The sequence below is a fragment of the Phocoena phocoena genome, chromosome 5 (assembly GCF_963924675.1).
Source record: "Phocoena phocoena chromosome 5, mPhoPho1.1, whole genome shotgun sequence".
Classification (NCBI taxonomy): Eukaryota; Metazoa; Chordata; class Mammalia; order Artiodactyla; family Phocoenidae; genus Phocoena; species Phocoena phocoena.
Window position 1 is genome coordinate 65969437 of NC_089223.1, and position 18301 is coordinate 65987737.

The following is an 18301-nucleotide window of genomic DNA, read 5'->3' on the forward strand; positions in this document are numbered from 1 at the left end:
TCACCAAAAAAAATACCCCACATCCAAAGACAAAGGAGAAGCCACAATGAGACGGTAGGAGGGGTGATTTTGCAATCACAACAAAATCAAATCCCATAACTGCTGGGTGGGTGACTCACAGACTGGAGAACACTTATACCACAGAAGTCCATCCACTGGAGTGAAGGTTCTGAGCCCCACGTCAGGCTTCCCAACCTGGGGGTCCGGCATGGGAGGAGGAATTCCTAGAGAATCAGACTTTGAAGGCTAGTAGGATTTGATTGCAGGACTTCGACAAGACTGGGGGAAACAGAGAATCCAGTCTTGGAGGGCACACACAAAGTAGTGTGTGTGTCGGGACCCAGCGGAAGGAGCAGTGACCCCAGGGGAGACTGAACCAGACTTACCTGCTAGTGTTGGAGGGTCTCCTGCAGAGGCGGGGGGTGGCTGTGGCTCACCGTGCGGACAAGGACACTGGCAGCAGAAGTTCTGGGAAGTACTCTTTGGCGTGAGCCCTCCCAGAGTCTACCATTAGCCTCACCAAAGAGCCCAGGCAGGCTCCAGTGTTGGGTTGCCTCAGGCCAAACAACCAATAGGGAGGGAACCCAGCCCCACCTACCAGCAATCAAGCGGATTAAAGTTTACTGAACTCTGCCCACCAGAGCAACACCCAGCTCTACCCACCACCACTCCCTCCCATTAGGAAGCTTGCACAAGCCTTTTAGATAACCTCATCCACCAGAAGTCAGAGAGCAGAAGCAAGAAGAACTACAATTCTGTCGCCTGTGCAAGGAAAATCACATTCACAGAAAGATAGACAAAATGAAAAGGCAGAGGACTATATACCAGATGAAGGAACAAGATAAAACCCAAGAAAAACAACTAAATGAAGTGGAGATACGCAGCCTTCCAGAAAAAGAATTCAGAATAATGATAGTGAAGATGATCCAGGGTCTCAGAAAAAGAATGGAAGCAAAGATCAAGAAGATGCAAGAAATGTTTAGCAAAGACCTAGAAGAATTAAAGAACAAACAGATATGAACAATACAATAAATGAAATGAAAAACACACTAGAAGGAATCAATAGCAGAATAACTGAGGCAGAAGAACGGATAAGTGACCTGGAAGACAGAATGGTGTAATTCACTGCTGCAGAACAGAATAAAGAAAAAAGAATGAAAAGAAATGAAGACAGCCTAAGAGACCTCTGAGACAACTTTAAATGCACCAACATTCACATTATAGTCGTCCCAGAAGGAGGAGAGAGAGAGAAAGGAGCTGAGAAAATATTTGAAGAGATTATAGTTGAAAACTTCCCTAACGTGGGAAAGGAAATAGCCACCCAAGTCCAAGAAGTGCAGCAAGTCCCATACAGGATAAACCCAAGGAGAAACACGCCAAGACACATAGTCATCAAATTGGCAAAAATTAAAGACAAAAATTATTGAAAACAGTCAGGGAAAAATGACAAATAACATAAAAGGGAACTGCCATAAGGTTAACAGCTGATTTCTCAGCAGAAACACTACAATCCAGAAGGGAGTGGCATGATATACTTAAAGTGCTGAAAGGGAAGAACCTACAACCAAGATTACTCTACCCAGCAAGGATCTCATTCAGATTCGATGGAGAAATCAAAAGCTTTACAGACAAGCAAAAGCTAAGAGAATTCAGCACCACCAAACCAGCTGTACAACAAATGCTAAAGGAACTTCTCTACGTGGGAAACACAAGAGAAGAAAAGGACCTACAAAAACAAACCCAAAACAGTTCAGAAAATGGTCATAGGAACGTACATATCGATAATTACCTTAAACGTGAATGGATTAAATGCTCCAAACAAAAGACACAGGCTGGCTGAATGGATACAAAAACAAGACCCATATATATGCTGTCAACAAGAGACCCACTTCAGACCTAGGGACACGTACAGACAGAAAGTGAGGGGATAGAAAAAGATATTCCATGCAAATGGTAATCAAAAGAAAGCTGGAGTAGCAATATTCATATCAGATAAAATAGACTTTAAAGAATGTTACAAGAGACAAGGAAGGACACTACATAATGATCAAGGGATCAATCCAAGTAGAAGATATAACAATTATAAGTATATATGCACCCAACATAGGAGCATCTCAATATATAAGGCAACTGCTAACAGCTATAAAAGAGGAAATCGACAGTAACACAATAATAGTGGGGGACTTTAACACCTCACACCAATGGACAGATCATCCAAAATGAAAATAAATAAAGAAACAGAAGCTTTAAATGACACAATAGACCAGATAGATTTAATTGATATTTATAGGATATTCCATCCAAAAAACAGCAGATTACACTTTCTTAAGTGTGCACGGAACATTCTCCAGGATAGATCACATCTTGGGTCACAAATGAAGCCTCAGTAAATTTAAGAAAATTGAAATCATATCAAGCAACTTTTCTGACCACGATGCTATGAGATTAGAAATGAATTACAGGGAAAAAACGTAAAAAACACAAACACATGGAGGCTAAACACTATGTTACTAAATAACCAAGAGATCACTGAAGAAATCAAAGAGGAAATCAAAACATACCTAGAGACAACTGACAATGAAAGCACAACAATCCAAAACCTATAGGATGCAGCAAAAGCAGTTCTAAGCGGGAAGTTTATAGCTATACAAACCTACCTCAAGAAACAAGAAAAATCTCAAATAATCTAACCTTACACCTAAAGGAACTAGAGAAAGAAGAACAAACAAAACCCAAAGTTAGCAGAAGAAAAGAAATCATAAAGATCAGAGCAGAAATAAATGAAATAGAAACAAAGAAAACAATAGCAAAGATCAGTAAAACTAAAAGCTCGTTCTATGAGAAGATAAACAAAATTGATAAACCATTAGCCAGACTCATCAACAAAAACGGGGAGCAGACTCAAATCAATAAAATGAGAAATGGAAAAGGAGAAGTTACAACAGACACAGCAGAAATACAAAGCATCCTAAGAGACTACTACAAGCAACTGTATGCCAGTAAAATGGACAACTTGGAAGAAATGGACAAATTCTTAGAAAGGTATAACATTCCAAGACTGAACCAGGATGAAATAGAAAATATGAACAGACCAATCGTAAGAAATGAAAGTGAAACTGTGATTAAAAATCTTCCAACAAAGAAAAGTCCAGGACCAGATGGCTTCACAGGTGAATTCTATCAAACATTTAGAGAAGAGCTAACACACATCCTTCTCAAACTCTTCCAAAACATTGCAGGGGAACGAACACTCCCAAACTCATTCTATTAGGCCACCATCAGCCTGATACGAAAACCAAAGATACTACAAAAAAAGAAAATTACAGCCCAATATCACTGGTGAATATAGATGCAAAAATCCTCAACAAAATACTGGCAAACAGAATCCAACAACACATTAAAAGGATCATATTCTATGATCAAGTGGGATTTATCCCAGGAATGCAAGGATTCTTCAGTATATGCAAATCTATCAATGTGATACACCATAGTAACAAATTGAAGCATAAAAACCATATGATCATCTCAATAGATGCAGAAAAACTTTTGACAAAATTCAACACCCATTTATGATAAAAAAAAAAAACTCTCCAGAAAGTGAGCATAGAGGGAACCTACCTCAACATAATAAAGGCCATATATGACAGACCCACAGCAAACATCATTCTCAATGGGGAAAACATGAAAGCATTTCCTCTAAGATCGGGAACAAGACAAGGATGTCCACTGTCACTGCTATTATTCAACATAGTTTGGGAAGTCCTAGCCATGGCAATCAGAGAAGAAAAAGAAATAAAAAGAATACAGATGGGAAAAGAAGAAGTAAAACTGTCACTGTTTGCAGATGACATGATACTATACATAGAGAATCCTAAAGATGCCACCAGAAAACTACTAGAGCTAATCAATGAATTTGGTAAAGTTGCAGGATACAAACTTAATGCACAGAAATCCCTTGCATTCCTATACACTAATGACGAAAAATCTGAAAGAAATTAAGGAAACACTCCCATTTACCACTGCAACAAAAAGAATAAAATACCTAGGAATAAACCTACCTAAGGAGACAAAAGACCTGTATGCAGAAAATTATAAGACACTGATGAAAGAAATTAAAGATGATACCAACAGATGGAGAGATATAGCATGTTCTTGGATTGGAAGAATCAATATTGTGAAGATGACTATACTACCCAAAGCAATCTACAGATTCAATGCAGTCCCTATCAAATTACCAATGGCATTTTTTACGGAGCTAGAACAAAAAATCTTAAAATTTGTATGGAGACACAAAAGACCCCGAATAGCCAAAGCAGTCTTGAGGGAAAAAAATGGAGCTGGAGGAATCAGACTCCCTGACTTCAGACTATACTACAAAGCTACAGTAATCAAGACAATATGGTACTGGCACAAAAACAGAAACATAGATCAATGAAACAAGATAGAAAGCCCAGAGGTAAACCCACACACCTATGGTCAACTAATCTATGACAAAGGAGGCAAGTATATACAATGGAGAAAAGACAGTCTCTTCACTAAGTGGTGCTGGGAAAACTGGACAACTACATATAAAAGAAAGAAATTAGAACACTCCCTAACACCATACACAAAAATAAACTCAAAATGGATTAGAGACCTAAATGTAAGACGGGACACTATAAAATTCTTAGAGGAAGACATAGGAAGAACACTCTTTGACATAAATCAAGGCAAGCTCTATGTTGATCCACCTCCTTGAGTAATGGAAATAGAAACAAAAATAAACAAATGGGACCTAATGAAACTTCAAAGCTTTTGCACAGCAAAGGAAACCATAAACAAGATGAAAAGACAACCCTCAGAATGGGAGAAAATATTTGCAAACGAATCGACGGACATAGGATTTATCTCCAAAATATATAAACAGCTCATGCAGCTCAATATTAAAAAAACAAACCACTCAATCCAAAAACGGGCAGAAGACCTAAATAGACATTTCTCCAAAGAAGACATACAGATGGCCAAGATGCACATGAAAAGCTGCTCAACATCACTAATTATTAGAGAAATGCAAATCAAAACCAGTTAGAATGGGCACCATCAGAAAATCTACAAACAACAACTGCTGGTGAGGGTGTGGAGAAAAGGGAACCCTCTTGCACTGTTGGTGGGAATGTAAACTGATTCAGCCACTATGGAGAACAGTATGGAGGTTCCTTTAAGAATTAAAAATAGAATTACCATATGGTCTAGCAATCCCACTACTGGACATATACCCAGAGAAAACCACAATTCAAAAAGACACATGCACCCCAATGTTCATTGCAGCACTACTTAAGATAGCCAGGTCATGGAAGCAACCTAAATGCCCAGTGACAGACAAATATATAAAGGAGATGTGGTACATATATGCAATGGAATATTACTCAGCCATAAAAAGGAACGAAATTGGGTCATTTGTTGAGATGTGGATGGATCTAGAGACTGTTATACAGAGTGAAGTAAGTCAGAGAAAAATATCATGTATTAACGCATATATGTGGAACCTAGAAAAATTGTACAGATGAACCGCTTTGCAGGGCAGAAATCGAGACACAGATGTAGAGAACAAACGTATGGACACCAAGGGGGAAAGTGGCGGGTTGGGGGAGGATCGTGGTGGTGGTATGAGTTGGGAGATTGGGATTGACATGTATACACTGATGTGTATAAAATGGATGACTAATAAGAGCCTGCTGTATTAAAAAAAATAGAGAAAATCTATTTATTAGGTTTATAGATGTGTGTAATTAAAAAAAACACTACTGTTACCTTGAAAAAAATAGATATATAAGAAAATCGCTGATTGTTAGTGTTGGTGTTTTATTCAGTAAAATAACCAAACTCTTATTGCTTTTCATAGTTTAACAGTTAATTCTCTTGGCTTATAGCTGGTATTGAAAAATCACAATCCCTCTCTCAGATTCCAGACCTGAGCCAGTCTTAGACCCAGATTCTATCAAATACAGTGGAGTCTATGACCTCTTGAGGATAGAAACTATAATGCCATGGGAAGAGTTATATAGCAGCAATTTTTTTCAATCTTCCCACAGAGTGACCTATGGCTGGGATATTCCTTTGAAGGAATAGGAAGAGTTATTGCATCTTGCACGTGACATGTAACATTCTATTATATACTATAGTATCTTTGGAAATAAAAAATAAAACTATAATTATTTGTGAAAAAAAAGACCTCTGATGCTAATGGCTGGAGCACTAAGTAGAGACGAACTCTGTAAATAGCTTATTATTATAAATCCAACTACAGCTCTTACCTCTGTAAGAAGAGGGACCTCCAGTCAAGCGGGTCTATACTGTGTCATAAAGGGGGCCATGTACATGGTCTGTCTGCTGAGGGCAGCACAGTCTCAATGCCCAACAGTCAGTTTGGAGTCCTCTGTTTTATGTGTTTGTGTAGAACTATACCCTGTGGCATTGAGGGGGCACGAGTGTGGTAGCTCTTAACTTGATATTTTATGAAGCTAATATATCAATGCCGTGACCAAACCCACATGAATTACAGTTTACCAAATGTTTTTTTTAAGCATATGCATATATATATATATATATATATATATATATATATATATATATATATATATACGGTTAAAAAGCAGCAAATGCTAGAGTACATTTGGTTTAACTCCAATCTTCCTTCACAAATGAATTGGCTACGTCACACCTTGAAGTACAGGTACTCTATCAACTCTTACTCTGCCCTAGTTATTACTGGCTAAACAGCCACCGCATGGACCCATGCAACACTGGGTCAGTACAAAGTCTCACTGGGCTCCAAAGCACAGCTCTGTAAAATGCCTCTCCTGGCCCCTTGTGCAGTGGCATCTTTGATTTACATCTCTCTGTGAAGCTTCTGGTCCGTGTTGCATCCTGCAGTTCTTATGAACCATAGTGGATTTTGTAGAGAAAAGAGCCATTTCCAAGGTGAACGCGATGGAAGATGCTTGCCCTGTGAGGCATTAGTGTAGCGCTCTCAGACTCTTCCTTCCAGCTGTAAGAGATGGGATCGTATTATTTTGAAATGGGCTAAATAGAAGTGAGGCCGCCGGCCTATGGCTGCCTTCCGTGACCTCTGCTTACTCCCATCCTATAAACATAGGCAGTTTTGAGTCAAATCTCAAAAGCGCAGAGAGAAAGTCATCAAACAAAACAAAGACAAGCCTTTCCATGAGAAATGCTACTCGGTTTTAGCCCTCTGGTTTTCTCTGAATATGAGATTTGTCCTGTTTTTTTCAGCTAGAAGCAATTGGTCCCACCTCAGGAGACTCCTTTGTGTGCTACCCATATCTTTTTCCTGACCCCTGCTTCTGACTCTCCCTGAAGTAGGACAAGCTCTCTGAGGGCAGGAGCCATGTTCCCAAGGCTCTTAGTGCAGTGGCTGGTCCAGAGCAGGCACCTGTCAGCCACAGGGACAGAATGTTTGTAGAAGAGACCTGCCAACAAGCGGAGGTCCACAGGGGAGAACACAGAGGCCATCAGAATCCCTTCCCCCTAGCCAAGGAAAGGAGAAGAGGGAGTTAATGCTTGGGCTCTTAGAGTAGAAAGAAAATGATACAGCAGCCAGGCTGTGCAACTGGTAACCACTGTGTCCAGAATTTGTCTAGATCTAGAATGTTAAAGGGAGAGAAGAGAAGAGAGGAGAGGAAAAAGTAAAAAGGATTTACCTCCAGCCTGGTCTGCCACTTGAAAGACTCACAGTTGTTAAACAGTCCTTTTGCCCAAATTATAACATCCCAAGAAATGCAAGAAAGATGCTGTGCTCCCTCTTCCTTTGAGTGTCTGTTATTTTTTTTTAATTTATTTTTGTTTATTTTTTGGCTGCGTCGGTCTTAGTTGTGCCATGCGGGATCTTCACTGAGGCATGCAGAATCTTTTGTTGCAGCGCCCGGGCTTCTCTCTAGTTGTGGCGTGTGGGTTTTCTCTTCTCTAGTTGTGGTATGTGGGCTCTAGGACACTTGGACTCTGTAGTTGTGGCACATGGGCTCCAGAGCGCGTGGGCTCTGCAGTTCGCAGCACACAGGCTCTCTAGTTGAGGCACGCGAGCTCAGTAGTAGTGGCCTGCGGGCTTAGGTGCCCCATGGTGTGTGGGATCTTAGTTCCCCGACCAGGGATAGAACCCGTGTCCCTTGCATTGGAAGGCGGATTCTTTACCACTGGACCATCAGGGAAGTCCTGAGGTTTGTTATTTAAATGACAGGCCTGCTGCCCCCATCTTCCTGGCACAGATTATGTATGAAATAAACAAGTTCCTGCCATTCTCTCCTTCATTCAGTCTTTCTGTGACTCCCCTCTTCTCACACTCACCCCACACTCACACCAGTGGAAAGAAAGGCTATCTGGTGCTAAGGGCCATTTCTTGACACGGAATCCAGCTGTTGCTGAGAATTAGAGCCAGGATAAACACATTAGCCCATTTTCCACCTTCAACTTCAAATGCTTGGTAAGAAAGCACCAAATTGAATCTCTGAGAGCAATTTATAAGGTGGCTGGTAAGAGCTGGGGATCCAGCCTTGCAGGGAATTTATTTCCAAGTAAGTTGATACCAGGGCTATTCCCGCCAAAGTCAGCATTAGAAAATCCAGTGAGAAATTCGTGCTGGAAAATGTGAATTAAATAGCTCTTAGGCTACTTCTTGGCATTTGGGATTTTGCCTAGCAAGTTGATTCAGGATGCAAAAGTCTCAGATTTTCTCAATTATCATGAGCTGGTTGGGCCTGCCACTGCTGCTGGTCCTGAATGAACATGGTACAACATGTGGACCTGGACAAAAACCCACCGCACCACCGAGATCCTTCAAAACGTCGGAGTTTCCCTGAAGATAAAGAACACATCTGGGCTCAGCAGTTGAAGTTTTGACTTGAATGTTTGCCACTTCTTATCTTTTAGTAATTTTTCCTTCAGAAAGTTCCAAATGAGATAACCTCATTTGGATAAGTGAGGCCTACGGTACAAAGAAAGAGACAGTTATTACAAAATATTCTTCCAAGAACTCAGTTTAGTTGGTTAATACCATAGTTCTTCATGTCAGCTTACTTCATTATTGTTTCCTGGGCTTGTTATTTTTATCCTGTTATGACACAGGCTTTATATGTGATGAGAGACACCAGGGAATTCAAGATAGGCAAATGAGCAGAGGAAGGGTATGTAAGTGATGACTGGGCAGGGCAGCAGAGGTGATGATGTGAAGGACTTAGACTTTCTTTGTAGGGTTTCCTACATTTATGTGAAATGAGTCAACTCTCCTGGCCCACCATCCACCAGGATGTTTACAATAGACACTGCACTTCGGCAGGTGTTTTTAAACATTCATCTAATGTATAGCCACCCAACTGATGACCCCTACGCTTCTTCAAGAGATCGCCGAGAAGAGACATTAATATAAGAATGTAAAGTCGTGAAGGTTTGGGCTGGACAACTGTGGGGATTTGATCTATTAGCGGGTTCTTATTGCTTAAGGTTTTAAGACAAGGTCCCTGTTCTGGAGAGTGGGAGTGAGTTATGGGTCATGGGAAGGAAGCTGCAGAGAGGCAGGAAGCGAATATCTCCACTCCCACTGTCTGAGCCCAGGGAGAAGAGCGTGGACTTTCCATGGCCTCCTTTCACGACCTGACTTGTCCATGGTATGACATCCGTGCCTGTGAAGCAAGAGGGCAGGCAGGCCGCTGTCCATCTGTGCTGTGATGCTGAGCCATCTGGGGATGAGACGTAGAGGGGAACTCCTAGAACTTATTCCTCTCTTCTCCGCCTTCCTTGTCCTCAAGCCTAGCCTCTCCTGGTTTCTAATCAAATCTAGTCATGACTTAGCCACGGTCAGCTTTTACTCAAGTGACAGGGAGGTCAGCAGACTACTTCATCTTGGACCATCAGGGAGCCTTGTTCTGGACGTTTCACAGGTCCAAGGTCTAGTCTATCTGGCCTGCAGATCTAGAACCTCAATAGTCAGCAGTTCTGGAACAATGACCCACACTCTCAGACACAAGTGAAACTCATCTGTGGCAGAGAGCCAACACGTAAATTTATGGTGTGGAATGAACCTTCCTAATAATCAGTGCATTTGCTATTTGCAATGCTCTGTCCAAGTGTCAGGGTACATAGCAGAGAGGACTAGTCATCACAATTAGTGGCTGTCACATAAAAAAGGATCAAGGGAAAGGCGTTTAATCAGGCTGCATTATAACCTGCCGTCATCCTCAGATTTCTGAAACGCTCATCCTTTCCAATGCCCAAATGTTTGAAACTGTCAGACACAGGATTCCTCTTCCTGCAGTGGTGGTGTTGCTGCCACCAACTCTATTTCTTTTTCTTTATTGTTTACCTGTGTCTTGGACCTTTGACCTGGGATTTGGGCTGGGCTACCACTTTACGCTGTACATTCTGTTCTAGCTGGAAAGTCCTACAGACATGGCTTGTGTGCAGTGGAGCCCATTCATTAAACATAAATTAGCAATGTCCAACAGTGTCTTTTCAGAGACTGTTGAATGAGTCAAACCTTCCCTAGTTTTTCCCTTGAAGCGATGTTCATTACCCGATTTAGGGATAAAGGAAAAAACTCAAGTTCTTGCTAAATTACAAAGCGGGCATGGCCATGGAAAATACTAGAAATAATTTTTTTTCATAAAAGTTAAACCAAACTCATATCTTGGTAAGCCACTGGTGCTGGGTGCTTTGAATGGAAGCTCAGAGTGGCTAACACCTGTGTCTTATCACACAGGCCAGTGAAAGGCGCATTCACCTCGTCATGTCCCGCCAGCATCGGCAGCAGAGTCCTGACATCTTTCAGGAAGCTGGCTGGAACAGCAGCGGCAGCCGGTCCCCAGGGCCAGGGGACAGGAGCAACACTCCCAAGGTGAGGCCCAGCCAGGGTATGTCCACAGCTCCTGCAGGGAGCTCTTTCTTGGGAAGGCTGCGTACTTGAACATTTTTAAGTGTCACCTCTGTACTTCATCACTTAAACACTATTTGACTTGTCTTGTAAAATGGAAAGCCCCAAATCCCATCTTTGAGAACTGGTGAGATAACAGGTGTCTTTCATCCAAGCAGGAGAGAGGAAGGTGCGTGAGAGTTTTGAAACCTGATCTTGAAAACCAGACCTCATATGGGGACCTAATTTCTAGCCTAAGCCAGATGGATGTCATGTTTTTCCAACAGGTATTTTGTTTAAGGACTGCTCCCATTCACTTTGAAATGAAACAAGAGGTTTTCTTGGCTTCTAGTTTTTGAAGTTCCCAGTCTGCCTGAAAATTAATGATTCCCCTTTAGTAAGTTTGTTTTTGCAAGAAGGACCCGGGAAGATAATAAAAACACTTGAAGTTCATGTAACATTAGGGAGTGGTGGGATTGGGACAAACCAGAGAGCATATGTCCTTCTGGCGTTAAATTCCAGAAAAATTTTAAAACACTGTGGATGAAGCGGAATGCATCTCTAGGCAGAATGCCTCCTTCAGGACAGCAAAGTGTAGCCTATCTTTAAGTGAAGTGACAGCGCAATATGTACTTCTGTCATGGCTTTTATTAGAGGCAATACCGTAACCTCTCCATTTGGATGGGTATCTAAGCAACACAAACCTTGTTTAGTGCAAATTCAGAGTCCTGTAGCCTTGGCTTGGCATCCTGTTTTGATGGCAATGAGTTTCTAGCCATCATTCCTCCTGGGACCTGGTTTCATTAAATCACTTGTCACTAAAATCTTATAGGTAGCCCATTCTTCTTGCAACAGAGATTAAGGAATGCCTACATTCTACATAAGGCTGTGTTTCAGTTTGGAATAACTCAGGACTTTGAGTTTTTGAGCAGTGGATACAGAAACAGTACTCAAATTTTTGATTTCGGAATACCTCTGCTTTATGTACTGTTAACTGCACAGCCTACAAAGCTATACCACCTCTCCTTTCTCCAGCCAGCCAGACAGCCGTGCCCCATAAATCCATAAATTTCAGGTTTATTTACAATCAACAATCTAGAAAAACCAAGTACCTCCTGCTAAAAACTTTTATGGATAAGGACTCCCTGGTGTCTTTTTGCTAATAAATACCATTAGTGTTTAAATTAAACCAATGGTGTTTATTAATGGAAAACTAACTTATTAGCTCAATTAATTAAAGTTTTAATCCAATTATAGTTGAGTTAACTAGACCATATTATATTCTGGTTCATTACACCACTAAGAATGCAGCTTCCACCAGCACTGTGGGCTTTATAATCCCTTCCGCCTCAACATCATGAATCATGGAAACAGCCTGAGTAATCTGATAAAATTTTGGCTGCAACCTCCTGTCATGTGTCCAGTTCCTGGAAAACATATATAACAGACTGGCCTAGTGGGAAATTGTAATTATTTTCATTTTAATGTATAGTGCTATCTGCCTTCTGAAATGTACACACACACACACACACACACACTGGCATATTTAAAATTAAACTAAGACACATAGACATTTGATGATTTAGTTTTTTATGATCCTACTAAAGTTTTATTTAGGAAGCAACATGGCTTTTTGAAAGTAGGAGCTTAAATGATTCAAAGAAGGCAAACCAAGATTTGTGAGACAGAGAAGTTTTCAGCCAGTTGAAAAGTTACAGAATGACAGGCATCAAATTTAGGAGTGTGGTTACCTCTGCGGGAGAGGAGAGGGAACGTGACCGGAGGAGAATCACAGAGGGACTTGAGCTGTGCACAGAACCTGGATTTCTGATGCTGCATTGCAGAGTGCACGGGTAGGTCATTATGTTCACCTTTATACTTTTATTATACGTCTGAAATGTTTTCTTTTAAAAATCCAAAGCAAACATTCCATAACGTATTTTAAGAGCTGAATGATGAGCATACAGGTGCCCATGATACTTTTTAATCAGTTTGAACTGTGTCATAAAAAATTATGTTTTTAAACATTAGGGAATATTCTGAGGTCTCCACAGTAGGGAAGGGGGTGGGGACAGAACACGGGTGGAAAAGAAGATCTCTGTCGTATGTAGCTCTTCTTCTCCCAACCAAAGTTAGGCAACTCTGGGTGTGAAGGGTTCGGGGGTCAAGGGATGATGACTTGGGTTTTTCTGTCCCTAACATGGATCTCTCTCTGGTGGGGAACTGAGTGGCTGTCAGAGGCACAGGACACCTTGATTTGGGGTAGCCCAGACATTCGTGCTGAGCCTGTACCTGCTCGACAAAACATCCCTGGGCTCAGTGCAGCAAGACTGCTTGGTAAGCACTGAGAAGGTGTGATGGAAAGACTCTGTCTCCAGGGACTTGTATCTGAAAGCATAGACAGCACATCTCTGCAGCCAGGAGGACATAGCTTTCAGCATTCAAATCTTATATGTCATGTATTTTATTTGACAGCGTTAAAGTTGGTTTGTTTGAGTTCTCTATTCAGTGAGACAAATTCTTTCTGGAATAATTGGGTAATTCTTTCATGTGTGTTTTTCTGACCATCACCTGAAACTTGATAGATTAATTTATATCACGTGTTTAGATGGTACCTCTAAAAAGCAGAGCGGTGTACAGGGGAGAGCAAGGATTTAGGGTCAGACACTCTAGGTTTCAGCACTCAATCTTTCTCCTGCCAGTTGTGATTCATTGATCAAATTTTTTTTAATGGTGAGCCTCGGTTTGCCTGGCCTGACACATGGAAGTAAACAACAAATAATTTTTTCTTTTCCTAAAGGAGTATCTGGCCAGTCTGTACATTATTCAGGCAATATTTATTCATGACAAAATAATTAAGGCCTCAGTAACACTCCCTATTAACTGGAGTGGCAGGAGAGAAGCCAATGGAACTTCTGGAATATTTCATAGGATATGTCATTTTGCTGCTTTCACATGAATTTAATAACACATTTTTTAACCAAAGTATTCTCAGATAAAAGCCGTATCTTCCATTTAACTGCATTTCTTTTAGCCACAGGTTTGCCGTATGTGGGCATTCTGACCCATTTTATAGATGAAGTCAGAGGAACCTGGAATGATTACAGTGTTATAAAATCTCTCGCTTATTACTATTAGAACCCCAGTAGCGCTTCCCTGGTGGCGCAGTGGTTGAGAATCTGCCTGCCTATGCAGGGGACACGGGTTCGAGCCCTGGTCTGGGAAGATCCCATGTGCCGCCGAGCAACTAGGCCCGTGCGCCACAACTACTGAGCCTGTGCGTCTGGAGCTTGTGCTCCGCAACAAGAGAGGCCGCGACACTGAGGTCCGTGCACCGCGATGAAGAGTGGCCCCAGCTCACCGCAACTAGAGAAAGCCCTCGCACAGAAACGAAGACCCAACACAGCCAAAAATTAATTAATTAATTTAAAAAAATGATATAGAACCCAAATAGCAACAAACGATGTTCAAACTTTCTACTAGAAAAGCAATTAAATTATTGGAATTTTTTTCACCTGGGTAAACGTTATAAATATATTGTATTGCTAAAACCCAGTACTGGATGAATTGTGGGAAATTAGCATTTTCACAGCGTATTGTTGAGATTATAAATGATAGAGCTGTTTCAAAGGTAATTTATCAATATCTATCAAAATGTTAAATGCTCAGGCTCTTTGATTTAGCAGTTATACTTCTAGGACATTAGCCTGAAGAAATATTTACACAAGTGCACAAGATATGTGTGTCTAAGGATATTCACAGTGACACTGTTTAATTTTGTGAAAGACTGTAAAAAACCCAAAAGGTCATTAATGGTGGATATGGCATATTCACACAATGAAATACTAGGCAGCTGTTCAAGAAGAGATAAAGTGTGTGTGTGTGTGTGTGTGTGTGTGTGTGTGTGTGTGTATTTACATCATAAAAGATGTCCTTATTTTCCAGAGCATTCCATATGTGTATAAGGCATCACCTTGAGAGATCGACTAACTTCCCCTACAATACCCCAGGCCCCCTAGAAATAATGGAGTTAAGCCCTTCTTTGAGAGCACAGGGAATAAATGTCTTATGAATATCCCCAGGAACAAGCTGAAGCAGCAGGGCAGCCTGTTGGAGTCTCTGGGTTTAGAGATTTGCCCTGAGTTGGGGGCATTTCAGAACTGCCTGCATCTCCAAACTGGGATTTTTTTTTTTTTTTTTTTTAACTGTTGTGGCATCTCCCGTTGCGGAGCACAGGCTCCGGACGCGCAGGCTCAGCGGCCATGGCTCACGGGCCCAGCTGCTCTGCGTCATGTGGGATCTTCCCGGACCGGGGCACGAACCCGTGTCCCCTGCATCAGCAGGCGGACTCTCAACCACTGTGCCACCAGGGAAGCCCAAGATCTTTTGAGAGATATTTGTGGTTAAAGGAAGAGACATTCTGAATCTAATTGCTTTTTAAAAAGGAAAAGTCATGTACTAAGGACAGATCTTGAGATCCCCTCCAAGTCTACTCCTTTGCCTCAGCTGGAATGCTAGGACCACTATGTTCATACTGTTACTTGCTTGTCTTGTTTTGAAACTTTTCTCTGAAGAAAGCCCCATTTTAGTTTTACAGTCCTCATCTGATAACCAATCTCTTCAGGGCACTTCAAAGTTCTAAGGTTTATATAAACACAACCCAGACCTTACAAGTACTAATTGTAACATATACCTTGCTATAATCTTAATTTCCAATTTATTATTCTATTACTATCAAAAACAATGTGGCAATTTGCAATTCATCCATTTATTCGACAAACATGTACTTATCATCATCGATGTGTTAAACACAATGTTCAGGGCTAGGGATACAGTCACAGGGCATTACTGTATACAATAAGGCCATTAAAACAGACCTGGGTTATTTAAAACCATAGGAAATCATCAGATAATAAATGCACAAAAATCCTAGGCTTATCTTGCTCCATAATGAAGCATTAAAAATTGATTCTGTACATGCAAGCATTAGTTCTGTATGATGTCAACCATCAAATTTACAGAAGTTTGATTATAATTCATTTGATTTGTTGCATAGATAATATATTCACAGGGTTCAAAAAATGGCAAGTATATATTAAGTTTCTCACCCTTCCCTGATCTGCCCAGTTTTCCCCTCCACCCCCATGAAGCCACTTTTTCTTCCAGAATTTCTTTATGAAAATGCAAGTATCAGTACAAATTCTTATTTCCCTCCTTTTTTTTTTAAAAAATGAAAGGTAGTATACTTATATTTTGTTCTGTAGCTTGGTTATTTTTGTCAGATGTGTTTTTAAATTTTCTTTCTTTAGATAGAACTATAAGCTATGTTTTGAACCATAAACTTCTTTGAGGTTTGATCAAGTGTTATAAGTATTTATTTGCAGAGCAAATGCCCGTCTAGTCTCCTAGGTCACTGCCCAAGCAGGAAGGAGAATAACTTTTTTGAAAAATATATATTGATACATATTCATTGATAAAGCAGTACCCTTGACCTACTCTTATTGCTTCAAGATAATGTTGAATGTGGCTTCAATGTTTTTAATCTAGTGTTGTTGAATCAAATCACAATTAATTTGCTTTTGAAAAGTTGGTCTACATTGTGTATTATATAATGTATATATTATGTTTTATGTAATCAAATTAAAGGCTATAACTGCACATTATTTAGGACTGCTAAAGTAAGAGTAAAGTTGTCAGCTGGGGGCAAACCTAGATGTTGGTGAGATTTTAGAGTATAATATCTAGGAAATTCATTATTGTTCTTTGAGGATTTCTGTAATTGATTACCTGCATAACTTAAACTGGAACTATTTAATTTAAATATGGTTACATTTGAACCTAGAAAACTTCCTGATATTCATGCATGACGAGAGTTTTACGAAATGTTGACTCAGTGTATCAGTAGTAAATGGATCACCTGAAAAATTTTGGATGCAGTTCACTTTGTATACTTAATATTTCTCCAGTGGTCTCCAACCTATTCCTCTTCCCATTTTTTACTTCTCCCATTTGGAATATAAATTTTCTCTGAGTCAGCCTAAGGAATTTGGGGCAATGTAACTCTGTTGAGAGTGAGGACCAAGTGAGGAGTTCTCTGCCTCTCTCTCCCTCCTTCTCTCTATGTACGACCAAGAACCACCATCATATATTTGTGCAATCTTGGTAGTTTTTTGTATGTAAGAAATGCAAAGCCGCTTACGAACAAATGTGCTATATTTGTTTTTCTGTCTGTGCCCTCAGCCCCTCCACCCTGCGGTCACTTGTCATGAGAAGGTGGTAAGTGTCCAAAAAGACCCCAGTGAATCACTCGGCATGACCGTTGCAGGGGGAGCATCACATAGGGAGTGGAATTTGCCCATCTACGTCATCAGTGTTGAGCCCGGAGGAGTCATAAGCAGAGATGGAAGAATAAAAACAGGTAAAAAGTAAAGAGACTTAAGGTACTGGGGCAGTAGAGTGTTAAAAGGAATTAGCGGCTTACTGGGTTAGGTAACTGTTTCCAGAATTAACGAGAGAATGTGAGGGTGATCTGGCCAGGGCATCTGTGACCCATTGACCATGATTGGTTTGAGTATAGTTCCTGGACCGGGTTTCACCCCTCTTCGTTCATGTGGGTTGATGTGGGCCACCTTGCTTGCTGGTAAAGTGAGTATCTGCAAACAATGCCAAGAATTAATAGGGAAGGGCTACAGTTATGAGCAAGTTGCCTTGATTAAACGGCATAATTTGGCTCCATTCATTCTAAGTAATTCTTTGGTGGATTGATCCAGTGACGAAACTGTTCATGAATCGTTCCATTTATGGGTTGGATAGGAGAAATAATTTGATAGATTTTGATTCAGTGAATATTTATTAAGTGAAAATACCAAGCCAGGTACTTTCCCATTGATGAAGAGTGTTTCACTACTTTAATCTTATGTGACTTGGGCTCCTTAGAGTGAAGGAAAGAGATGTCCAATTTGTGTCTTTGATAGTATTGTCAGTTCCCATGGATGGGTAGCTGATGGTTGAGCCGATATGCCCTTTCAGGGTGTTCAGATTCAAGAAATAAAATGTGAAGTTTTTGAGGTTCAGTTGCTCAGCCTGAGGGGCCACAGGGGGATGGCATGTGTGAAGGGCTTCAGTCAGCCAACCTAACGGTGCTTCTCTGGGGTTCAGGATGAACTCAAGGCCTTTCCCACCTTTCTCCTCCTGTCCTTTTGCTACGGTTATTTTGTGCGAGAAAGTTGATATTCAAAGGAGGCAGAAAGACAGGAGGGAGATAAAAAGATAGGAAATGGAGGTACCTCCCTCCCTCCCTCTCTTCTTTCCTTCCTTCCTTCCTTTCTTCTTTCCTCCTTCCCTCCCTCTCCCCCTTTTTAAGGCAAGAGCCAAATACCAAGAGGTGTGCGTTAGAATCCCCCC

The 18301-nt window shown here is 40.9% G+C and overlaps 1 protein-coding gene across 2 annotated transcripts in view; it reads left to right on the plus strand.

Annotated features, from left to right (window-relative positions):
- Nucleotides 1-18301, plus strand: part of LNX1 (ligand of numb-protein X 1) — a 136419-nt gene that overhangs the window by 108891 nt on the left and 9227 nt on the right. For both annotated transcript variants that reach the window (XM_065877398.1, XM_065877399.1), the window contains 2 exons: nucleotides 10748-10882; nucleotides 17138-17315. In XM_065877398.1, the coding sequence (XP_065733470.1) occupies nucleotides 10748-10882; nucleotides 17138-17315 (313 nt within the window). The remainder of the gene's footprint in view (nucleotides 1-10747; nucleotides 10883-17137; nucleotides 17316-18301) is intronic.